The 25,443-nt window shown below is 49.2% G+C and overlaps 1 protein-coding gene across 1 annotated transcript in view; it reads right to left on the bottom strand.

Annotated features, from left to right (window-relative positions):
• Positions 1 to 51: 51 nt before the first annotated feature.
• The window catches only part of SPNS3 (SPNS lysolipid transporter 3, sphingosine-1-phosphate (putative)), a 33,914-nt gene continuing 8,522 nt past the window's right edge, over positions 52 to 25,443 (bottom strand). The window contains exons 4-14 of the mRNA XM_081173027.1: positions 24,777 to 24,842; positions 20,949 to 21,085; positions 19,181 to 19,332; positions 17,039 to 17,105; positions 15,903 to 16,048; positions 12,673 to 12,828; positions 11,132 to 11,321; positions 10,307 to 10,372; positions 8,996 to 9,094; positions 7,463 to 7,652; positions 52 to 2,067 (exon numbers count right to left, since the gene is read on the bottom strand). Coding sequence (XP_081029153.1) covers positions 2,003 to 2,067; positions 7,463 to 7,652; positions 8,996 to 9,094; positions 10,307 to 10,372; positions 11,132 to 11,321; positions 12,673 to 12,828; positions 15,903 to 16,048; positions 17,039 to 17,105; positions 19,181 to 19,332; positions 20,949 to 21,085; positions 24,777 to 24,842 — 1,334 coding nt within the window. The 3' untranslated portion in view covers positions 52 to 2,002. The remainder of the gene's footprint in view (positions 2,068 to 7,462; positions 7,653 to 8,995; positions 9,095 to 10,306; positions 10,373 to 11,131; positions 11,322 to 12,672; positions 12,829 to 15,902; positions 16,049 to 17,038; positions 17,106 to 19,180; positions 19,333 to 20,948; positions 21,086 to 24,776; positions 24,843 to 25,443) is intronic.

Below are 25,443 nucleotides of genomic sequence, written 5' to 3'. Positions count from 1 at the left end.
GTCACAGCTTAGTGCAACACGCAAAACGTTGGAGGATTTCCTTTTGACCGACTGATCTCCTGTCAGCCTTCCAAACAGGAGGATTTTACCTGTATCTGCCAGGGTCGCTCCAGGTCAGGGGCAGTGATCTGGGCAGAGACAAGCAAGCAGATTAAAGGCAAAAATGAGGTGGGTGGGTGGGTTGAGGATCCCATTTTGCTCAGCTAAAGAGAGCTCTCAGGAAAAGGTGCTGCCGGATATCGAAATTCACGTCCCTTCCTCATGTTGTGTGTAAGTGCAATGCAGAAGGTAACATGGGGAAACAGCCAGTCTTCTTTCACAAAGAGGGTCTTCGTGGGACAACTGCTTCATTCTTGAGCCTCAGGACTCAGGACAGGATTAACCAATGGTCTTACTCAGTGTAAGGCAGCTTCCTTGTTCCTAAAGAACAAGGCGGGTTCCCATAAGGCAAGACACAGCGATAACAGCAAGTCCCTTTATTGAACTACAGTCACATCTCATGTTACGTTTGCTTCATATTACGTTTTTTCAGGTTGCATCCTGCGGCGACCTGGAAGTACCAGAAAGGGTTACTTCTGGGTTTCGCCACTCACACATGCGCAATAGCGCTAAATTGCACTTCGCGCATGCGCACAAGCACCAAATCGTGCTGTGCACCTGCGCAGATACGGCACTTCAGGTTGCGGGCTTTTCATGTTGCGAATGTGCCTCCGGAACGTGTGTTTGCTTCACATTGCCTTTTTTCTGGTTATGAACGCGGCAAACCCGGAAGTGTTTACTTCTGGGTTCGCTGCTTCGTGCATGCACAGGAGCGATCTATCGCGTCATGCGCAGAGGTGGAGCTCTACTTACGGACTTTTCGGGGTGTGAACGGCACCCCAGAAAGGATCGCGTCCGTAAGTAGAGGTACCACTGTAGATCAGGCATAGGCAAACTCGGCCCTCCAGATGTTTTGAGACTACAACTCCCATCATCCCTAGCTAACAGGACCAATGGTCAGGGATGATGGGAACTGTAGTCCCAAAACGTCTGGAGGGCCGAGTTTACCTATGCCTGGAATAGATTCATGAAATTAACATGGAAAACTGTTAAGGGGAACTTGCTTGAAAAAATGTTTAGATCAGTCAAATCTGCATGCAGGAATGTATTCGGAGAAACGCAAACTATAATGCTGGAAAAAATTCACGGGGGCTTTTTAAAATAATAATAATAATAAACTAATGCAGAAATGTGAGGAACTGGACTTAAGGGTGAAAAAACAAGAAACCGAAACTGACACGGTTCATCCCTAGTCCATACACGATAGGACCAGAGCACACAGAAGAGTTTTTGCCAAAGGGGCAGTGAGGAAAGTTCATAGTTTTGTCACGTTGTAAATGCAGCCGAGACGCGATATCAAATTTGGGCAGCGATGGAATGTGAAGAGTCCAAAGGAAAACCAACAAGTTGGACCGAAGATTCGTCTAGCTTGGCACTTTATATGTTTCTCAAGTTGGAGATTAATTCTACTGGAAGTGGCTAGAAGGGATCCTTACTGTTCTTTGCTAATCTCTCCAAGGTGTTGGGCAAAGGGCTGTCCCAGGCTTTGTACCCAAGCTCTGTTCGACTCAAAGCCCCCAGGGTTGAACCTGGAAATTTCTCTCTGCAATGCATGCGCTTGGCTCCTGAAACACAACCCCCACCCCCAAGAAGGAGCTGCCATATACCAAGTAAATTTAGACGGGAGGCTGGCACGTCTTACTTCCACTGGTTGTTTTCTGGAGGAAGTTGTCACTTGAACAGCTCAGCTATGTTCCTGGCTCCCGGAGCCACCAGATTCCTTGGCAGCTTCGGAGACGGTGATGGCGGGTGGCCATGTGATTTGCAGCCCACTTTGAATGTCACGCTCCAAAGTCAGTCCCAAAAGCTTCCCCCGCCCCTCACCAGATGGAGGTTGTGTTGATAAGCGTTCATGCCTCTCCTTCCCTGATGAGAGCGTGTTTGCAAAGGACAGGAGGCAGCTCTATGACACAGGAAGCTCCCCTTGGACGTCTCCTTCATGCCGGACGTAACTCTCGTTTTCTGTGCCTGCAAAACCAAAATATCCCATGTTAGGAAAGATATCACTTTGAGAAAGGCCTACGCTACTGCTTCTTAAAACAGGGGTGGAGGAAGGGGGGTGCGGTGGGTGCTGTCTGCCCCGGTGTCACCACTGAGGGGTGTGACAAAATGCCGGGCGGCACTCACCACGAGCCGGCAGCGCACCCGAGCCACGCATCTCTCCTGGGAGTGACACGATGGCTTGGGCACCTGCAGGCCCAAACGGTCCGTCTACCTCCCCCCCAGCTGTAGGGTGGCTGAGTGGGAGGAGGCGGGTAGACTGTGGTGGCCCCACAGTGAGCCCCCCCATGGGTAGCTCACCTCGCCCCTAGGCAGCCGCCCCAGGTGCCCTCGCAGTTTCCTCCACCGCCGGGGATGGGGCACCTTCAACCCCACAATCTCCCATCCTCCTCCCTGGCCACTGGCAATCCTGACTGGGGCTTGAAAAGCCTCCAAGTGTCCCTATTTTCCAGGGACAGTCCCGGATTTACAGAAGCCCAGTTTCTGATTTGATCCTGTATACCTGAAGGAGTGTCTCCACCCCCATCATTCAGCCTGGACACTGAGATCCAGTGCCGAGGGCCTTCTGGCAGTTCCCTCATTGTGAGAAGTGAGGTTACAGGGAACACCCGCCCTGTGGAACGCCCTCCCTTCAGATATGAAGGAAATAAGCAGCTATCCTATCTTTAAAAGACATCTGAAGGCAGCCCTGTTTAGGGAAGTTTTTAATATTTAATTATGTATTGTTTTTAACACTTGATTGGGAGCTGCCCAGAGTGTCTGGGGAAACTCAGCCAGATGGGCAGGGTATAAGTAATAAATTATTATTATTATTATTATTATTATTATTATTATTATTATTATTATTATTATTATTATTATTACCACAGAATGTCCTGCTTTTCCTTAGGACACCCCTATTTTCATCAGATAAATGTTGGAGGTTATGGAGTTATGTGACCCCCAAGCCAAGGAGTTAAGTAACTATACAACTTTTAGAATATATCTGAAGGCAGCCCTGTATTAGGGAAGCTTTTTTAAAAATGTTTTAAGTTGGAAGCCGCCCAGAGTGGCTGGGGCAACCCTGTAAGATGGGTGAGGTATAAATGATAAAATTATTATTAGTATTATGGAATAGGATGTCCCTATTATCATCAGAGAACTGTTGGAGGGTATGGGCTTATGGGGTTCAGCATCTTGGGGGGGCACCAGGTTCCTCATTCTTGCTTTAAAACCTATTCTCTTTGAAAGCTTTCCTGAAAAGACTTATTTTAGCTCCTTTCCTGGAATGCTTTCGATATATTCCGAACACACTTTTCAGCGGGAGTTTTAGAGAGGAGAATGTCCTCCTGGGGATTCCCGAAACTGCTTGATAAGGAGAGCGCCAAAAGCTGGTGGGTTTCGTTCGCACTGCGGTTGTCAAATTAGCATCTCCTAGCGAGAAAGCTAATATTATCTCCTGTTACTTCTGCTGCAAAGGGGCTGCTCTGCTCATATCTTCTAGAAGAATGTAAGGAGACCCCCGCTGGATCAGGCCAGTGGCAAACCTAGTCCAGCATCCTATCCCTTCAGTGGCCAACCACATGCCTGTGAGAAGCCCGCAATCAGGATTCGAACCCAAGAGCACTCCCCCTTCTGCTTTTTCCAACAACTGGTATACAGAAGCATACTGCCTTGGAGGCCACAACACCAACTGCTAGGGGCCGAGCCCAACTGGGGTTTCCCAATATATTTGGCTGAGACCCCCCCCCCCAATGTCAAAAAAATCAGGGGATGGAGGAGGCCAATTGCAGGTGGCAGTGGCAGGAGGAGGAGCCTGCAGCCATTGAAGCTGTGCCACTGCTGCAGCATAGCTGTCAACTTACAGATTTGAAAATAAAGGACCAGCAGCCTTGAAAATAAGGGATCAGCAGCCAAAATAAGGGATTTTCAGAGCACAGGTATGTTCAACTTCTGAGCCCCTCCGAGCCAAAGGGAGAAAGCCCAGCCAGCACCCAAACGAAGCCTCAAGTGGTGGTTCCCACAGCGCAGCAACCCGGCAAAGGGGATGCAGCAAGGAAAACCACCGTCACCTCTCCGCTGGGAAGCACTGAGCAAAGGCGAGTCCCCAGGCAACACGACCGATTTGATCGGCACAAGGCATGCAAGCTCCACCCCCCAGTCGTTCTTAGACTCCTTATTGGGTGAGCAACGCAGCCAAGCAACACAGTTGGAGCCTCCCTTCTCCCTGGCCGGCAGGGAGGGAGGGAGAGGAGCTGCTTCCTTTGAAACCCAGGAAATTTAAGGGACATCATCAATAAGGGACAGCAGCGGGACACAGCGCTGGGATAAGGGACTTTCCCGCCAAATAAGGGGCGGTTGACAGCTATGCCACTGCTGGGCTTGGCTCCGCTCCCTGGCTCCTCCCAATGTCCTGACATTGCACACATGACTTCACATGCAGTGTCACACACACACACACCTGCAAACTCCCTCGCAACCTGGAGCCTCTTGTGGAAGCTGAACATAGCCCTCAGGTTTAGTAGGCTGTGACAGCTTTATCTTCCATGAATCTGTGTACAACAGAGGACAACAAGGATGGATGAAGAGGCCATGGAGCAGGGCCCTCCCACTCAAGCTCCCCAACTCAGAGCCAGTACCCTCTGTTGAGACTCTTGCTCTGGAAGTCTCACAGCTGCCCCCTTACTTGGCTCGGGGTGAGGAGATGGGGCCTTCATATGCCTGGGGAGGCCATTTTTCCACCTGAGGAGAGGAGGTGGCACAGACTTAGCTACCCATGGGGGAGCAGCGTCAGACCTTGTCTCTGAGACAACAGCAGGGCATCAAAAGTCAGGAGTAAACCCAGCCCCCAAGAAGGAGCATGAAGGTTTGGGAACCTTTTTCTTCTTTATATTACTGCCAGCAAAGGGAGACTCAGTTGCTGGAAACTCTGCGAGTAAAATATTCGCTTATTTGCAAAGCTTGGTGTCTGTGATTAATTCTAGCCTAAGTAGTTTCGTGGGGAATGCTTGCTTAAAGGTGGGTGAGGGCAGATGTGAAGCCAACCAAGTTTTAATGTGCTTGGTAGCAATCACCATTGTGCCAACTATGCTATGCGACAGTGAAACTCTCTCCTCGAAACCTCTTAATTCAACACGCACAAGTTAAGGTCAGGGGTTGTCTGTAGGGCATGCATGCATTTGAGTAGTCAGACAATCTCTGTTTAAAAGCATGATGGGCAGGGAGGGCTGATTCTCGGAACAACTTCACGCTCCTGTGCAGTCTCAGCTCCCAGCTTCTGATCTGTATCCCTGGCCTTCTCCCTGAACCTTGAAGCTCCTCTCCTCGTGCTTTGATCCTTGCTGCATCTCTGGGCTTTTTCCTGCTCTTCACTCGTTGCTGAGCCTGTGCTGGATAAAGTAGCTTGACATGGGACACGGGTGGCGCTGTGGGTTAAACCACAGAGTCTAGGACTTGCCGATCAGAAGGTCGGCAGTTCGAATCCCCGTGACAGGGTGAGCTCCCGTTGCTCGGTCCCTGCTCCTGCCCACCTAGCAGTTCGAAAGCACATCAAAGTGCAAGTAGATAAATAGGTACCGCTCCAGTGGGAAGGTAAACGGCGTTTCCGTGCGCCGCTCTGGTTCTCCAGAAGTGGCTTAGTCATGCTGGCCACATGACCTGGAAGCTGTACACCGGCTCCCTCGGCCAGGAAAGCGAGATGAGCACCGCAACCCCAGAGTCAGCCACGACTGGACCTAATGGTCAGGGGTCCCTTTACCTTTACCTTTACTTGACATGCAAGAAAGGGCACTTGCCAGCATTATTGGGCAGGAGACTGGGACAGGTGTAGCTTAAAGCAATCGTCCAAATCCTTTCCTCTACATCTTTTGCCCTAATTTGCACCATCAGACCCACAGGGAACTTGAAAGCACATAACGCTGGACTTATATTTATTAGAACTTCCCAGGCTTTCCTCCTATGAGCCATAGGAACGACAGAGGTGCAAAGCAGTTGGGCAACCTCAAATGACAAGACCATGGGTAGGCAAACTAAGGCCTGGGGGCTGGATGCAGCCCAATCGCCTTCTCAACCCGGCCTGCAGATGGTCCGGGAATCAGCATGTTTTTACATGAATAGAATGTGTGCTCTTATTTAAAATGCATCTCTGGGTTATTTGTGGGGCATAGGAATTTGTTCATTATTATTTTTCCAAAATATAGTCCGGCTCCCCAGTGGACTGGCCCCCTGCTGAAAAAGTTTGCTGACCCCTGGACAAGACCATTTAATAATGTTCGGCGAACTACAGTTCCCATGGTAGGAGTTGGGTATATTTAGCCTGGAAAAGAGAAGACTGAGAGAAGATACAATAGACACGTTCAAATATCTCAAGGGGTATCACATGGAGGATGGAGCAAGCTTGTTTTCTCCTTCTCTGGAGTGTAGGACTCGAACCAATGGCTTCCAGCTACAAGGAAGGAAATGCTGATTTAACATCAGGAAGAAATTTCTGACAGTCAGAGCTGTTTGACAGTGGAATGGTCTGGCCTGGGACAGCAGCGGAGGAAGCTGCTCGGGCGCCTGGGGCTGCGTGCCCAGGAAGAAGAAGAGTAGAAGAAGAGTTTGGATTTGATATCCCACTTTATCACTACCCGAAGGAGTCTCAAAGCGGCTAACATTCTCCTTTCCCTTCCTCCCCCACAACAAACACTCTGTGAGGTGAGTGGGGCTGAGAGACTTCAAAGAAGTGTGACTGGCCCAAGGTCACCCAGCAGCTGCATGTGGAGGAGCGGAGACGCGAACCCGGTTCCCCAGATTACGAGTCTACCGCTCTTAACCACTACACCACACATAGAGGCAGGGCGAGGGCAGGGTGAGCCGCCCATATGGGCAGGGTGCACCACGGGGCCTCCGGAGTCTTCCTGCCTCCTCCCACTCAGCCGCCCTACAGCTGGGGGTGGGGAGGCAGCGGGTGGACCATTTGGGCAGCGTGAAGCCTGTGTATGCCCAAGCCACTGCATCTCTCCCAGGAGAGACGCATGGCTCAGGCACACTGCAGGCCCCGCGGTGAGTGCCTCCCAGCATTTTGTCACCCTCCTCAGTCATGACACCTGGGGCTGTCCGCACCCACTGCACCCCACTTCCTCCGCCCCTGCCCCGGGAGGCTGTAGACTCTCCTTCCTTGCAGGTGTTTAAACAGAGGTTGAGTGGCCACCAGTCATTGATGCCTTAGCTGAGATCCCCACATTGCAGGGGGTTGGACTGGATGGCATTTGAGGTCCCTTCCAACTCTACAATTCTATGACTCTACGGTTGAGCTGGAAAGGTCGGACTGGCACAAAAATGATGGTCAAAGCCAGGGCGATGCTCGCAGTACAGATGTGCTGAGCCCAAGGGTCAGAGTTACCTTTGACTGGCGGCGGGGCTGGAGGCGCGGCTTCCAGCCGATCTTCTTTGATCCGGAGGGCGGTCAGGAGGAAGCAGCCTCCCCCAAGAGCACCGACAAAGCAGCATATGACAAAGCTGTACTGCAGGCTCCGGAAGGACGTGAGGTAGGAAGAAGCCCCGGCCTGTCGCTTCTGGATTTCACTGGAGATCTGGAGGGGGAACGTGATTTTTTACTCTGCTTCTTGCATTTATGCCCCACCCTCTTCCTCTAAGGAGCTCAAGGTGGCACCCATGGTTCTCCCCCTCCCCATTTAATCCCCACAGCAACCCTGGCAGGGAAGGCTAGGTCAAGAGGCAGTGACTGACCCCCTGCCAGCTCACCCAGTGAGCTTCAGGGCCAAGTGGGGGATTTGAACCCCGTTCAGTCTGACCCTGTTGTTTTCTCTGGTTGCTTTTGGACTTGACCTCAGCCTTCCCTGAAGCTTCCTGGGCCCTAACACAGATGAAGCAAAAACTCTGGGATGCATAAACTGATGCGTTTGACGGCCTGACTGGTGCCAGCCCTCCGGTGGCCAAAGCTGGGACTTTAGTTCTTCCACATCTAGGAAATAGGTAAATATGTCATTTTCTCTCATTTTTTTCTGTCCTAAGGTCAGTTCTCCACATTTCCACTTTGCAAATTTATTTTATAAGAAAGTCCTCATGAAAATTCATTAACTTTTTGGCACAGATTTTTGCTAATATACATATGCTTCTGTGCAATTTTGACTAAGACGCACATTTTCGCAGAGTACTTTCTCTAATGTAATGCATATTTGTCTGCTATCTTCAAAAATATGTGTGTTTTTATGCACACTCAACCTCATTATATGCCCATTAATTGGCCAGAGAACTGATTTGCAAAATTAAGTCTAGCCTAAGTATTTTTGTGGGGGATGATTGTTTAAAGGAGAATTTCTAATTTTGAAGCGTAGAAGAATTGTGTTTTTGAAAGTGCAAATTAGGGAGGTTTCCTTTAAATGCAAACGGTATTGAATTTCTCCCCGTAACCCTATTCAATACCATTTGGTTCTTGAGGGACCAACAGGAGCCTGGCTGGCTGTGTAAAACTCACTTTATTTCTTAGTAGTCTGAGTAAATTGGCTAATATATTAGCAGTGGTGCGGGTGGTCTTGGACCTCTGATGGCTTTCCTACATCTGATCCTTTGGTCTTCATCCACTTAGCTCTCTACCTGTCCAGCTGACCATCTTTCGACTGCCTATCTGCCTCTGGTCCTAGGTTGGTTCCCTTATCTGTTGCCTGATTTCCTGCCTGTCTCGGATTATGCCTTCTGCCTCTGGTCCATTTGAACATCGCCAGGATCAAGAACCTGCTTCAACCTGCCATGAAATGAAGCCCCAAGCTATTCACTCACAGTGCACCTATTCACTCACAGTGCAAAGAATTTCTATGCGCTTGTAAAATGAAATCACTTTGTACCGTTTCCCACCAAGGGGTGGGGGTGGGGAATTCAGCCCACCCCCACCTCTAAAGCTGCCCATATAACTTACGATTCCAATGAGATAGGGGCTTCCGGCATCACCAAACAAATGACTAACAAAAATCTGTACAGATAGTGCGGTGGATTGGCATGTTGGTTTCACGACATACTGAAAAGTCAAAGGGAAAAGACCCAGTGGTCAAGGTAAGTAGGAAATAGGAAAGACCAGCTAGATGTGCTTGACTGCCAGGAGCGAGCCAGCAGTAAATCACACTGTGCAAGTTGGGGTTAACTCTTTATCAGCAAAAAACACAATTGATGCAGGAGTGTCAGGCCTAATGAGCACAGCAACTCATCTCCGGCAGGTCTTGCCCCTGTGAAGCAGTTGTTGAGACTGAAGGTCCTCACCTCCACACAGCTGCCTAGGTCCTCTCCTCCCCAGGGCTTTCCCCAAGCAATCGGAGACTGTGCCTCCATGAAGCCAACCTCTCCTCCACCCTTTTCATGCCTCTTCTGCTTCTGTGAAACAGGGGGGCAGGAGGGGAGCCTGTCACAGCAGGAGGGGGAGCCACCGGCGACTCTGCACCAACCTGACTCCTCTTGGCCTCTCTCTTCTGCTTCAGCTACTGCCTCTGATTCCGGACTTCTCTCTGCCACAGACTCTTCCTGCTCACTCAGCCCTGTTGCCTCTTCAGTTTCCAACACCTCCTCCCTCCTTCTCCCTCTGACCACCACCAGTCCCCGAGTTCTGAGCCTTCTTCCCTTGGGGGTTCCCCAGCCAGTCCTCCAATGTTTCCTCTGCATCCAGGCAGGCTGTAACACCTACATAAGGAAGCAGGCTGTGGTTGCCATATCAGTGCTTCTAACGTGGGCCTTGCCTTCCTAGCAACATACTGCTGGTACCTGGGTTGCTAGCAGATCTGCCAGCCCTACCACAGAGACTAACTACACAATTTCCTGGGTGTGCCTGGCTTTGCACTGCAAATGTCTGAAAGAGAGAGACCACTTCTGGATGGTGTGCAAGGAGGGTGGCCACACATCCCAGTCTGCAGGGACAGTCCTCTAGCCGAAGACATCCTCTTTGGCTGCAATCCAGTACACACTTTCCTGGGAGCAAGCCCCACTCAACACGGAAGGACGTGCCAGCAGGATAATATTCATGGGATTGCATGTTAACTCATTTCACATTAACTTAAAATGCCCCGCTTCCCCCCCCCACCCCACCCCCCGTGTGACTCTTGTCTCCGCTACATTTTTGGCTATGGACCTGAAGGGATGTGAAGGTAGAAAACAGAGAGAGAAAGAGAGAGCAGAGATCTAAGAATAGGTGTATCAGGTTATCAGCAAAATCAATATGACAGAAAAAGACAGCTGAACTCACCAGCAGTATGTCAGTCACAATGGCCCAGTTTAAGGATAAAAGAAATTCTCCAAGGGCAATGAAAATCTGAAATAGGGGGAAAGCACACAGAGAGGTAGAGAGAACGACATGAGTTGGCAGGGCACTGGAGATTTGCAATTGCACACACAGAAAGACCAAATAGAGGCCAAATACTACTCTCCATCCTTTTAACGGTTCATGTTTTGGGTACCAGCAACCCTTACACGACCCCACCTTCCCACCAATGAGCTGAGGGCGGTATTACCAGTGTTGGGTTTCAGCTGAGAGAAATTAGGAACATGGGAAGATCCTTCATTTTTGCCAGCAAGAGCTGCCAGAAGGATATAGATTTGCTCATAAACCGGCTTGCAGGAGCTTGTGAACAAGCAAGTGCCCAAGTGACAGTAGCAGCTACTGCAGGCTCCAACAGCTGCTACAGCCAACTATGGGAAGCCTCCCTCTCAGGTTTCCAAGCTGCTTGGCTGGTACAATTTGACTGCTTAAAACAAAAAGCAGCTAACTTTCAGGGTGCAGATTTACCCAGTGCAATGACCAAAAATTGAATACTAGATAGGGTATATTGATGTGTATGCTGGAGGCCCCTGGAACCCGGTCCAGGCTTCCCTGGTGATATTGCCTGCCCACATATATGAAATTCAGAAAGGTTTGTCTCAGTTCCTACAATATTTCAGTCTTGCCATCTTGAGGACTAGAAACCTTTCCAAGCCAGTATCTCTGCCATGAACGCCCAGTTCCCCCATAGGCAAGGTTGTCTTTCAGGAGAGGCCAGCCGCTAAGGCAAAACCCCTCTTGCCACATACTTACATATGTAGCTATAATGCTTTCCTGAGCCAGCATGATCGCCAGATACATGGATGGAGATGACGTCAGCAAGCCCACAGCACAGATCAGAGGGTCAGCCATTGCGTTGGTCTTCTTGAATCTTCTGGCAGCTTCTGCTCCAACAATGACTCCAAAGATGCCAGTTGCAATAGTTATTCCTCCAAATATCTGGCTGGTGGACAGGAAAAAATATGTGTGTGTGTCAGGGGTTCAGGGACAGAGGCACAGGGGAGAGAGGAAATGGAGAGCGAAGGGGAAGAATCTGAGGGCAGCGTAGGGGAGTATGACAGTGACCCGAGAGATTCCATGAGCTTCTCCAGCGAATCAGAAGATTCCCAGAAGGAGGCGCCGATGGTCAGGGCAAGGGGGGTCCCAGGGGGGACACACCAGAAACAAGGGGCCAGCGGGGACTCCCAAAGCAGCAGCGGGAGATCAGGACCAGCTTCCCCACCAGAGCGTAGTGGGGGGGAAGAGTCCCATGTGTCAGGGCCAGCGTCTCCTCCAGCAGGGGGAGAAGATGAGTCAGGACTGACCACGCCTCTATCGGAGAGTGGGGGAACGGAGGGGAGGTCAGGTCCAGCTAGCCTCCCCGAAGGGGGAAGCAGTGACAGGAGCAGTGTAACGGTCAGGAGGAAGGTTGCCGGCTGGGCGCGCGCGCCAAGTTCGAATGTACAGGCGCGCGGGACAGCAGAAAACCCGGATTGGGAACCAGGTCCTAAAGCCCGCCGGAGGCAGGGGGAAGACTCAGGGGACTCAGCGTCAGAAGAGTCTAGGAAGGGCGAGACCCCAGCTGACAGGCAGACCCAGAGGAGGAAAGAGCAAAGGAAGAGGTGGAGCAAGGCTAGAGTCTTAAACTGGTGTCTGGGGGGAGGAGATTCAGACGGAGCTTCAGCGGTCTAGAGTTTCAGACGTAGAGCTGCACGCTGCGGCTGTGAAAGCGAAACTGAACTTCAATAAAGACTTTTGTATATAACAACGAACTGGTGTTGGTCCTTTGTGAGCTGGGACCTCGGGCAGCTCTGACAGTGTGTTTTTTAAGACCACAGCAGGTTATATAACCTTATAAACATTGGCTCTGTCATTATGATTATTATTACATGACTATATCTTTGTGCTTTGACCATGCTATGGCAGGCAGAAATTACTTATTTTCATTATTAAATTTGCCTACTACCCTATACCCATAGATCTCAGGCTGGTTCACAAATCAAACAGGTGTGCTCTTTCTGCAATGATCCATCTCTGCCACAGCCTCCTGTTGTCACTGGGTGACCTTGGGCTAGTCACACTTCTCTGAAGTCTCTCAGCCCCACTCACCTCACAGAGTGTTTGTTGTGGGGGAGGAAGGGAAAGGAGAATGTTAGCCGCTTTGAGACTCCTTAAAGGGAGTGAAAGGCGGGATATCAAATCCAAACTCTTCTTCTTCTTCTTCTTAAAAATAAATAAAAAATATTCAGATAATCTCTCCTATGGAGCGTTCCCCATGCCCTCTGTTTGCTTCTCCCAAAGGAAGCTTGTCTCACCTGTTGGAGGTGTCACACGACCCTTCCTGCTGGCAGGGAGGGACAGCGTCATGGATGAGCTGAGCTCTGGAAAGGAACACTGGCATCCAGAACCCCAGAGCTCCGACGATGAAGGACATGGCTGTCACCCCCAGCGAGGACCACAAGAAACTCCAGCTGACAGGAGGTGGGGTGTAAAAAGAAACATATTTAAATAGTTTCCTTGGTGTCTTGCATTTTGGCTTGTTATTGCTCTCCATATCAGGGGGAGGGAAAACCTCAGGCCTGGGGGGGCAAATGCGGCCCTCGAGGCCTTTCTGTCTGGCCCTCAGGATTTCATCAGGCCATACCTCCCGGTCCACAGCCTTAGCTTGCCACGTTCCGCAGTTTCCTTGAGTGCTTCTGGCTGACTAAACTGTGATAATAGCCTTTGCTCGTCTGGGTGAATGGAGATAGCTCCATTGGCAGAGCCTGAGACCCTTGATCTCAGGGTCTTGTGTTCCACCCCCACATTGGGCAAAATATTCCTGCATTGCAGGGGATTGGACAAGATGACCCACACAGTCCCTTCCAACTCTACAATTGATCTATGTGTCGATATCCCTGGCCTTTACATGGTTGGAATACAGCTGACTGTAAAAAGGCAAGGGTCACATCTGTTGTTCCAGTGGAGTCTGCCCCACCAACCTCCATCTGCCCTCAGTCAGCCCCCACCTGCCTGCCTTCTTCCTTATAACCTGCCCAGCAGGTGGGCCCAAGCTACTACCTTCCTCCTCCTCCACCTCAGGGTTGCCCCTTCTAGAACTCAGCAGGGAGAAGGATAGGCTAAAACTAGAAATAGCTGGCTTTGCCTGTCATGGGCTCTGGCGCCACCTACTGTTGGGCTTCCTGCCTTCTGTCCTACCAGCCACCGCTGTGTTGCTCTGTGTTGAATTTTGGCCTCTGGCTCCACCCACTCTTGCCTTTGGCTCTGCCCACCATGGGCATGCGGCCCCCAGGAGGCTGCTTGTGAAGTGATGTGGCCCCTGGGCTGAAAAACACCCCCCTCCTCCTGCTGTAGAGTACCCGGATGGCTGACAGTATACTCTATGCATCTTTTAATTAAGGAGAAGGAAGACAAGGTGATGTTTGATATCTCTGGGGGCTAGCCAGCATGTTCACCAGAGCATTCTGGGTAATCAGGTAATTTTTAATTTTTAGAGTGCCTTGTGACGTTGCTGAAAGCCAATTGCAACCCACAGAAATGACAATATGTTAGCAGGGAGGGTGGCAAGTGTTTCACAAGCCTGAAATTTCAGTGCCTACACAATAAATGAGCATTTTACATGCTAGCCAAGTAAGGCACACAGTATCGTAACCATCCGTGGGTCTTTTACCTTCCAGAGCAGACAATGTTTGCTACCTGACTTGGCCCTGAGCATAAAATATTCAAGGGATGCCTAGAGCAGTGTTTCCCAACCGGTGTTCCGCGGCACACTAGTGTGCCGTGAGACACCGGCTGGTGTGCCGTGGGAGGGAGGCGGGCGAGTCGGGCGCCTAGGAGAGAACAAAACCAAGTGAGCAGCGCGCGAGAGGGAAGCGACCCGAAAAAGAAGCGCGTTCGGAGTCCGGAGGCACTTTTGGGGCTGCGTACGAAGGGAGGGGGGGGCACGGACGGCGGAAGGGGGCGGGGCGCGGTTGCAGAAACCCGCCAATGCTTCCACCTCATTGGGAAAGGGAAGGGGTTGGGCCACCTAAAACTCTCCGCCGGGGCCACATCCTGCCTCCCAGCCCCCTTTCCTCCACCCACGGAGGGAGGGATGTTTTTAACACACACACCCCCCCCCCGCTCACAACCCTTTGGTAGCGTTTCTCCAATCTGAGGCGAGCGCCCGCCGACGCCCCCTTCCCCCGCGCGAAAACCGAAGTCTCCTCCCCACCCCTTTATTCCCTCAAACCCCGTTTCCATAAGGGGGGGGGAGAACCCTTCCGTCGCGCGCAAAGCCCAGCTCCCTCCGCCCTTCGCGGTCTCTTCAGCTCGGAGCCACTGGGCAAAACTCGCTCTCAGAAGCGCAAGCGCGCGCGCGCGGAGAGAAAGAGAGAGGGAAACAAAGTTAACTTGTGGGGAGAGAGAAAGAGCGAGCGGGAGCTAACTTGTGTCCAAAGGCAGATACAAAGTAGCCCCCCCCCCGCCCCGAAGGCGACCTCTCTTGCTCTGCTCCTCTGGGGTGGGGAAACCAACTCCACCACGCGGAGCAGCCCCGAGGCGGGGAATTTCGCCCCTTCGTAATGTATGCATGTAAATGAGGCGGGCGCAAGGGGTGGGCGCGGAGAGGAACTCGCGCCTCTGAGGCCGCCGCCTCCTTCTCCTCCTCCTCCTCCGCCCCCCCCCAAACCCAGGCGGCGGCGGCGGCAGGAGGCAGCAGCGGCAATAACAGAAGCAGCTGCGCTGACAACAACACGTGTTCGCTCGGGCACCATGGAATTCGAGGAGCTGGGGATTCGGGAGGAGTGCGGCGTGTTCGGGTGCATCGCCTCCGGCCTGTGGCCCACGGAGCTGGACGTGCCCCATGTGATCACGCTGGGGCTAGTGGGGCTGCAGCACAGGTAGGGGACACGGCGGTGGGGGGGGGAGACGGTCTGGGGAAGCGGGGGGAGGGTGGGTTGCTTGCGAGACAGCGGAGGAGGAGGAGGCCGGCATGTCCGGGCAGCAGCAGCAACAGCAGCAGCAGCAACTCCCGGCGACGGCTCCTCCTCCGCCCGCTATCGCCGCCACCACCACAACAGCCGCCGCCGCCTCAGCTGCCGCCGTCCCTCAGTCCCTCGCTCTGCTGCCTCCTCCCACCCCGGCAAGGGGAAGGGAAAAAACTTTCACTTTTGTGCGTCCCTCCCGGCGTGACGCTGCGCGCTGACGTCACGGGGCGGGGCTTTAATGGTGGTGTGCCGCGAGATTTTTTTCCGGTAAACAGGTGTGCCGTTGCCCCAAAACGTTTGGGAAACACTGGCCTAGAGAAGATTTCTCCAAGTCAACATCGCCCTCTACTGGATCCAGCTCAACTTGCAGCACCTTCAAGATGCACAGATTTGTCAAAGTATATAAGGTTTCGGGGACTTGAGCCTGGTCTTCATCAGGGATGCAGTGTTGTCCTTAGATGGCAGATAGAATTTATATATGCGTATTATACTACCTAAGGCTAAAAGCTGCACTTCCAAGCAAAGGGTTGGCATTCCATACAGGCACTGAAAATTCAAATAATAATAATGATACTTACTTTTTGCAAAGCGATGAAATGTCCTTGAGCCAAGTTGCATCCCCTCTGACCTTGTCAGCTGCAGGCTCTGCAGCTCCACGCCGGGATGATTCAGGAACCAAGAAAATGAGGAAAGCCAAGCCTACAGCTCCCATACAAGGGGTGACCTACAGAGAAAGGAACAGTTGCTGGTGTTGCAGGAAAAGGGCTTTCAACAAAGACCATGATTAAAGTGGCAACATTCTGATAATCAATAAGGAGGAGTTATTGGGGGAAGGGTTATTGGGTTGTTGTTTTTGTTTTGATTGTGCATTGTGTGGTTTTATATTTCGATTTTATTCTGCGAACCGCCCTGAGACCTCTGGGTATAGGGCAGTATATTATTATTATTATTATTATTATTAATAATAATAATAATAATAATAATAATAATAATAATAGAGGCAGAAAAGATGGAGTTCCTATAAGCTCTTGCCAATCATTTTTTAAAGCAGGCCCTTGGTTTTAGCACGGCAGATCTCAAGCTAGTGTCTTCTGTTTCAAACAGTTTCTTTTCTTTTTTATAAAATTTTTTATTGGTTTTTCACAATTTATATAAACACAAACAATACACAATACAAACAAACAAACACATAAACAAACATGTATAATTTCAAATCCTTTTTTCTTAAACCTTACTTCACCGACTTCCTTGTACCTCCCCTTTCTGCATCCCAGTTTCCAAATTTGTTTCAGCAAATCCTCCCCCTTAAGCTTATCTAATTTTCCCTTGTTCTTTTCTTTTACTTAATCTTTTACAGCTGTAGTCCCCTTTTTTCTATAACTTCAACATTTTAGCACTCATTAATTTTACAATATTTCTTAAGATAAATTTTGAATTTCTTCCAATCTTCTTCCGCCATCTCTTTCCCCTGGTCTCGGATTCTGCCAGTCATTTCAGCCAGTCCCATATAGTCTATCACCTTCATCTGCCATTCTTCCAGAGTGGGTAGATCCTGTGTTTCAAACAGTTTCTGCCTCTTCTCGAGACAGGCTGACAGTGGGCTGAGGCCAGCGGTCGGATTTGTTCAGCTGAATGAAACTCCCTTGATAAAGTGCAGAGTGGAAGAACCCCGCCATTTTGCCCAAAAAGGGGGGTCCACCAAGAAAAGACTCACCCTGAACCCCCAGTTCCAGTGGCCAGTAGCCAACGCCATTCCGGATGACATGATGTAACCGAGCCCACTGCAAGAGAAAGGAAACGCACCGTTTTTATCTGACTGCTTCGAACCACCGAGCATGACTAGGGGACAGACTGAGCACCAGTTTGGTTGCCAGGTCACCAGCCTAGACAGAAGCTCTTCAGGGGAGGGGCTACAGCTCAGAATTAGGGTGCACACCTCCCATGCCAGTGGTCCAGACCTTCCAAATTTCCCTATTTCCCTATTTTCCAGGGACAGTCCCGGATTTATCGAAGCCACCCTGGTTTCTGATTTGACCCTGGAACGTGATGCTTTTCCTTAGGACGTCCCTATTTTCAGTGGAGAAACGTTGGGGGGGTTGGAGTTACGCAACCCTTGAGCCAAGGAGATAAGGAACTATACAACCTTCAGAAGACATCTGAAGGCAGCCCTCTATAGGGAAGTTTTTTAAATGTTTAATGTTCCTTTGTGTTTTAATATATGATGGAAGCCGCCCAGAGTGGCTGAGGCAACTCAGCCAGAGAGGCAGGGTATAAATAACAAAATGATGGTGATGTTTATGATGATGATGATGATGGAATAAAAGGTAAAGGGACCCCTGACCATTAGGTCCAGTCGTGGCCGACTCTGGGGTTGCGGCGCTCATCTTGCTTTATTGGCCGAGGGAGCCGGCATACAGCTTCTGAGTCATGTAGCCAGCATAACTAAGCCGCTTCTGGTGAACCAGAGCAGTGCACGGAAATGCCGTTTACCTTTCCGCCGGAGTGGTACCTATTTATCTACTAGCACTTTGACGTGCTTTCGAACTGCTAGGTTGGCAGGAGCAGGGACCGAGCAATGGGAGCTCACCCCGTTGCGGGGATTTGAACCGCCAACCTTCTGATCAGCAAGTCCTAGGCTCTGTGGTTTAACCCACAGTGCCACCCGATGATGGAATAGGACGTCCCTATTTTCATGTTGGAGCTTTGGTGGTCACTTCTTAGCTAGCCTCTCCAGTTTAAAAAGTTTAGAGTCTCTGCAGTTCAATAAAACGTGGCTTCCAATTGCAGCCAATGACTGATCCTCTTCAAACAACAGTCAGAACCAATCAAGAATCTAGAATGTGGCCTTGAATGCAGCTGTCTTGCTGAAGTTAAGCAGGTCCAGGTTTGGCCAGTGCATGGATGAAAGGTCACCTAGATAACCTGCATGCATGACACATGGCGTTCTGTGAGGAAAGAAAGAGGGATGTCAATGTTGTAAGTGGGACCTGCAACAAAGTGTTGCAGTGGGGACTGCTGCCATTCCAGATTCCCATTCCACCCAACCTGGTTTTCTGTGTCCCCTGTAAAAAAAAAACTCACCCCAAAACAGTCAGCATTTTGTGACTACTGAGCACACTCAGTCCTCATGGGGCTGTTTGAGAGGTTCTGCCTCACTGCACCTCTAGACCTTTCTTCAATGTTCGAAACTCCCATTGTTCTAGATGCATTTTGCGTCAGGGAATTTCATCAGCGCAAGAAGATTCTGAGCTCTGGGAGCAGTACTGTGCCTAAGATTTCAGATTAAAACTGCAGAGTGGAAGGAAAGGAGGACCTTTTTCTGCCTCCCCACTTCCAGCTACTCTCTTAAGACTGGAGAAGAGACCCTCTTAAGAATATTAGGGGTGTGAGCAAGAGAAGGACTAGACCATGTGAAAAATGAATATAATATTTTAGCTGCAGTTCATTCATTTTCAGCTTTGTATTCTTGTTATAAAAAAGCCCAGACATTCCATTGTTGCACCCATAACCTAGGTTTAAGGTGCCATTTAGCTCCTCGCTTTCATATCTCAGTTTCTCACACTGCCTTTCTTCCCATAAATATGTTTTTGCAGTTCTGCATGTCTTGAGTTCCCTGGATCTTGCTGGTAATTCCTCCCAGGTGTTTTGGGGTACAAAATGATTGTCACTTTCAGTTTGAACATAAGAAATACAAGGATGGAGGGGTGGGTGGCCCATCCATCCCCCCCCTTGCCGAAAGGAAAATGAAGAGGCTCCAATCAGAACGTCTTTTGCCCCTGCTTCTCCCCTTCCCCACTTCCGTGCCGCCCCCTAGCCCCAGATCCTTTCCAACCTGTCTCGGGGAACAGAGATCTACCTTCCAACTGGTATGAAGATATAGAAGAGCGAGAGCATGTACGTCCTGCGGTCTTTCTCAAAGAGGTCAGCGATGATGGTGGGCGCGATCGTGGAGTAACTTGCGGTGCCAGCCCCCACCAGTCCCCGCGAAATGAAGAACAACCAGGGCATCTTGAGGAAAGGGAGGAGACATGCAAGATATTGAAAAGGACACACATTAAATAGCACCTTCCAGCACTTGGCATAGCATTTGTTTATTTCAATTTATCCTCCTGTCCCTTCAGAAGAAGCTTATGCCAAGCAGAAGACAAGACATTAAAAGATATACAAATTTCCCTATCTTTACTCTCTTTTCCGTCTCATAGACTGTAGCCCACGATCCAGTCCAGGCAAACAATTATAACATAAAGCTTGCACCTTTACTGGCCAGAATATCACTCAGAGTTTCTCTGGGCAGTTCCCTCCGTTCTAAATTGGTAGCCTAGGTAAAATTGAGTTGTTCTTGTTAAGTTGTGGGTAAACATATCAGACGACACAGCGATTCTTCAAACAGCTCTTGTTTATTCAGATGCCAGAACAGAACTGAACTGAGTATATAAGCAGCTTATATAGAGCTCCAGTACAACGTAACTGTAACAAATTTCTAAAACTATCCAATCACTGAACATCACTTTTGATCCTTCATTTGCATAACTATCTACAGTATCCCCCTGCTGGCCCAGGGTGAGAACTTCAGTACATAACAGTTCTCCAAACCAGTGCTCTCTTTTTTTCCAGCCAGAGCATGCAGGAGTGCAGTTCCATCACCTCTCAGGTGGGCGCCCTTGTGAGCCAGCGCTCCCCTCGCCGCCTTCTTGCCTTTATGTACTTCTGAGAAGCCCAAAACGTACATTTCAAGTCAAAACAGAAGTTGGCCAGCTTGTGCAAGTCTACACTTTTATAAAAGACCAGTGACTCCAGCTAACTCCTAGCCGTGATTGGTCAAGCTACAGGGCAGCCAATTCGTATTCCCTTCTCTTCAATCCGTCTCCAGTACAGTCATACCTCATGTTACGTCCGCTTCATGTTACGTTCTTTCAGGTTACGTCCTGCGGCGACCCGGAAGTACTGGAAAAGGTTACTTCCGGGTTTCGCCGCTCACACATGCGCAGACGTGTAAAATGATGTCACGCGCATGCGCAGGCGTGCTGCTGCGGGTTGTGCTCTTTTCATGTTGCGAATGGGCCTCCGGAACAGATCCCGTTCGCAACCAGAGATACCACTGTATAGTGGCAGGGGGCTTTAAGCTTTCCCGCCAGGCCTCTACTGTTGCACATGTGTGCGTTTGCACGAGGGCCCTTCCAAGTTGCCCTAGACATCTGCCAGAATCTAAGAGAATGAGGGCGGAAGAGGCACATTGATTTGACCTATACCAGAACCAGGGTTAACCCCCAAACCAGCTAAGGAGATAGCTGGCTGTAGTTTTTTTGCACCTCCCCAATCAGTAAATGGGGCTGTTATCAAACTGGCATCTGTTCAGGGCTGCCCTAAGGTGACTTATTGTAACAACTTCACAGTGAATTCTGGCACCTATTTTTCTTGGGGGGGGGAAGCATTAGCTAATTTAAAAAATATGTTTCCTCCCCCCCACCCCTTCGCATTTGTAATAGATGAGCCTCAGCTCATTGAACCAGCTTGGGTTTGCTGAACATTCGAACGCCACTAGGAGGTGTATCTTTCCCAAAATGGAACATCTATTCATGCAGACAAACCTCCACCCCCAAAAACCCCAAATAATTGACACTTACCCATTCTGGGATGAATGAGCTGGCAAGGGTAACGCCTGACCAGAGGATTACCCCAGCACTCAGGATGATTTTGCGGTTGTATCTGTCACCGAGATATCCAAAAAGAGGGGCCGCCACCAAGAAACAGATAATAAAAACTGTTGTGGAAAGAAGCAAGAGGAGTGATGAATGTTGACAGCTGTGTGGGTGTTCACCAGGGCTTCCATTTCAGTGTATTTATCACATTATTTCACTTTTCTTCAATTCATAGAATCTTAAGAGCTGGAAGGGGCCTCAAGGGTCGAACTTGCTGCAATGTAAGAATCTTTTGCCCGATGGGGAGCTCAAACCCATGGCCCCCAGAGTCCCATGCTCTACCGACTGAGCTATCCCAGTGTCCACCCCATCTGTTATGTTCCCACACTTCACCATCCTTCTACCAAAGATCTAAGATTTGCCATAAGCACACACATTTTATCCTCATTTGTCAGGGAACTGACATCAGAGCGAGAGGCGAAGGGGAGGCTCTCTGATGATGCGGAAGAAGGACCCAGCAACAGGGGGAGAAACAGCCCAGTAGAGGGGGAAGCCATTCAGCGCAACACCAGGGATAAAGGGGGGCTGATGGGGGAATCGGAGAGAGGGCTCCAGGACTCTTCACTGGACATCAGTGAGGAGAGCCCAGGTCCTCCGCTGCCCACGCCTTCCCTGCGCAGAAGACTCCCGCGCAGTGAGAGAAGGTGGAGACTGGGCGTCAAACAACTTTTATGCTGGAAGAGGTTCAAGAAACGCCCACTGACGGATGCTGCCAGCGATTAGGCAGCCACTATGAGAAGGGGCTGCGCAGTCAGAAAGGTTTAACAAGGCAAATTAGCCGAGAAAGGCACCAGTTTACGCACGAGTAACTCATACCTATGAGATAGGCTAGGCTGAGACTGACTGGTCTAGGGTCTCCCAGTAAACTCCCCGGGATTTGAACTTGGGTCTACCCAGAGTGTGGGTGTCACTCTTGGCTATATTCAAGATGAATTTAGCAAAACAGAAGCATATTTTAAGAATCTTTGTTTTGATTAAAAACATAAAAGCCCACTGCTGGATCTGACCAAAGGCCAATCTAGCCTAGTACCCTGTTTCCTCATACTGTAGTGGCAATTCCTCCTTGAAACTCCCAAGCCAGACATGAGGTCCACAGAATTCAGGGTAGTGCAGATACCTCGACCTAAACTGGACTTTTTCACAAAGAGGGGCTGAAGAAACGAGGCAAATAGAGGTGAGGAAAGGTAAAGTTTAGGCTTTATTACATGGCTCAGGACATCAATACCTCAAGGATGCCTCTCCCCATAGGAACCAATCCTCAACCTTTAATCATCAACAGAGGCCCTTCTTTGTGCGCCTCGTCCGTGAGAGGTCCAGAGGGTGGCAACACCAGAATGGGCCTTTTTGGTGGTGGCTCCCCATTTGTGGAGTATTTTCCCCAGGAAGGCTCACCTGGCACCAACATTACATGTCTTTAGGCACCAGGCAAAAACATTCCTCTTTACCCAGGCCTTTGGCTGTTAAATAATCCATGTCCTTGTTAAAGCTGTGGGAGGGACTGTTATTATGATTATTTTATTATTATGCTTTTTAAAAATCATTTTATGATTGTGCTTTGTAAATGTGTTCTTAATGTTGTACACCACCCTGGGATCTCTTGATAAAGGGTGGTATAGCAGCAGCAGCAACAACAACAATAACAACAAATTATAAACGAGCCAGGTTTGAATGGCATGAACTTGAGAGTTCTGAAGAAGAACTCCCACATGGATGTGCTGATCTTCTAACAAAAAACAGATAATTTGTCCCTAAGCGTGGCCTCCACACCAGGGGGCTGGAAAACAGCCAGTCTAACACCAATTTTTAAAAAGAAATCTGTGTGGCAGGGCAGAATCCAGGAAATTACAGGCTGGTTCCAAGTTCTGCTCCAGATTAATTGGTGGAACGCACTTTTAGAAATAAAACAACCAAGTATATAGAAAAACAAGCATAACTGAAGTTATGTCTCACTAACCTTGAACTGGCCCGAAACAGGTGCTCCCTGTTGTTTGAAACACAACAAAGGAACCCCCTCTCATTTTTTAAGCCCTATGATAGAATATGGACCACCCTTGCCACAGGCAAGACCTATTCACACACACACATAAAATCCATTTTTGTGTTTGTGTGTTTAATACTTGATTTAAGATTCAACAATAACAAAAAGAAAATCCACAATAACTACTACATCAGTTCATTACAACTGACCATCTTTAACAGTAGTTGAAAAATTGCAGAACATCACTTTAGCTTGCTCAAATTTTCATATTTAACTTTTATCTCTTTATCTCTTTCTTAGCAGATCAAAAAGAAAAGGACAAAAAGAAGAAGAAGGTAGAAAGAAAAAGAAGAAAGGGGGAAGAGATTTAAAGAAAGAATTAGAAGAAAGAAAAAAAATAAAAATAAACACATTTGACTTCCGATTACACTCATTGTATTATTATTTCTATTATTTTTTCACACACAGTTCCAGATTCACACACACATAAAATTCATTTTGAAAGCAATTTTTGACTTCGCTTTCACAAAGCTGCAGCAAAACTGTAACTTAACCTCCTCAGATACCTTTTTTGATTGAATGATGATGATGATGATTATTAAAGTCCCTGCACTGAAGAAAACTAGCTTGTCAGGACAGTCTTGGCTTCATTCTTGGCAGGCTAGTTTTCTATATAGAGTAATGTGTTTATTTATTTGAATGTGAAGCAGACCTTTATTTTATTTTTAAGAAACAGAGACCAGAAGGCTAAGGGAACATGAGAGGATGTGTTATAACAGACCGGTCACTTGGGAAGGTTGCCTGCACAGGTCTGTCAAAATGCCACAATTTCACAGGGAGGGCAGAGAATAAAACACAGGATGTGGTGTTGGGTGCGAAATCCAGCTTCCTGAGAAATGTTAACCGACAGGCAGATCTTATTTTGTATGGTTTTTGCATAGCACAAAATTCCAGTATTCTTAGAACGCTATTTTGAATTTCTTTCTAGAAGGCTGCCTTATGCAGAGTCAGACCATTGGTCCATCTATCTCTGTACTGTCTGCAATGGTTGGCAGTTGCTCCCCAGGGACTGAAACGGGACTCTCTCCTCGCCCTTGCAGTAATGTAACAAGACATCATTACATCCACCCACCCCACCCTGTATTCATTGCACACAGCGCTGTTACCTTTCTGCTGCAGTTTGCCATCTGACAAAAATGACGCCATTTGTCTCACTGTCCGCTGTGGTGAAATCATGCAACTCGCGTAATTTACATAATTAATTATATCGCTCTGCCCCATTCATTTCAATGCAAGGCAAATGCAAGGTAAAAGCAGTAGTGATCGGGGGGCGGGGGGGAGAGATAATTGATTATGATCATAAAAAGGTAAAGGGACCCCTGACCATTAGGTCCAGTCGTGACCGACTCTGGGGTTGCAGCGCTCATCTCGCTTTATTGGCCGAGGGAGCTGGCATACAGCTTCCGGGTCATGTGGCCAGCATGACTAAGCCACTTCTGGCGAACCAGAGCAGCACATGGAAATAACGGTTACCTTCCGCCCAGAGCGGTACCTATTTATCTACTTGTACATCATGTTTTCAAACTGCTAGGTTGGCAGGAGCAGAGACCGAGCAACGGGAGCTCACCCCGTCACGGGGATTCAAACCACTGACCTTCTGATCGGCAAGTCCTAGGCTCTGTGGTTTAACCCACAGCGCCACCCGAGTCCCAGTTATGATCATACACATGCTGAAAGCAACAAAGGAGAATACCATTGTATTAACGTGGTTTTACCTGTGTGTAACAAGCCTGCGCTGCTGTCTCGTAGTTTGAAGTAGGTCTGTACATGTTGAAGCACCCCTGTAACACAGCAAAAATCCATTACAACCACAATGTTACAGCGATAGGATTAATTTTGACTTCTTAATGTTTGTTTGTTATCCTACCCTGTCTCCAAGAGAGCAAGCATGGTCACCCACCCTGCATTTTATCCTTTGAGTTAGGTTAGATTGGCCTAAGTTCTCCCATGGCTGGGTAAAATCCAAGTCTGCTCCTATGACATGATAGGCTCTATCCCCTTGCCCCAGCTTGTGGGAAGGGGAAGCAGAGGTTTAGCAAAGGAGTGCTGCTTTGATCTAGCAGCTCAGGTTATGCAAAGCTGCCTTTACTACTCGTTGTACTACTTGTCTCAACTAGGGTCAGGGCCTTTTCAGTACTGGCCCCGACTTGGTGGAACGCTCTGTCACAAGAGACTAGGGCCCTGCGGGACTTGACATCTTTCCGCAGGGCCTGCAAGACAGAGCTGTTCCACCTGGCCTTTGGTTTGGACTCAGTCTGACCCTTATGTTTCCCTCCCCTTAGAGTTTTGATCTATGGGCTACTTTTAAAATGAGGCCGCGTTTTTAATTGCATTTTAACCTGTATTTTAAATTGGTGGTCCCCCCCCCCCATTATGTTTTTA

Source organism: Podarcis bocagei (genome assembly GCF_964188305.1).
Source record: "Podarcis bocagei genome assembly, chromosome: 15".
NCBI classification, from domain to species: Eukaryota; Metazoa; Chordata; class Lepidosauria; order Squamata; family Lacertidae; genus Podarcis; species Podarcis bocagei.
The sequence above is the reverse complement of the archived record's forward strand: the minus strand, read 5'-3'. Positions and strand labels throughout refer to the sequence as shown.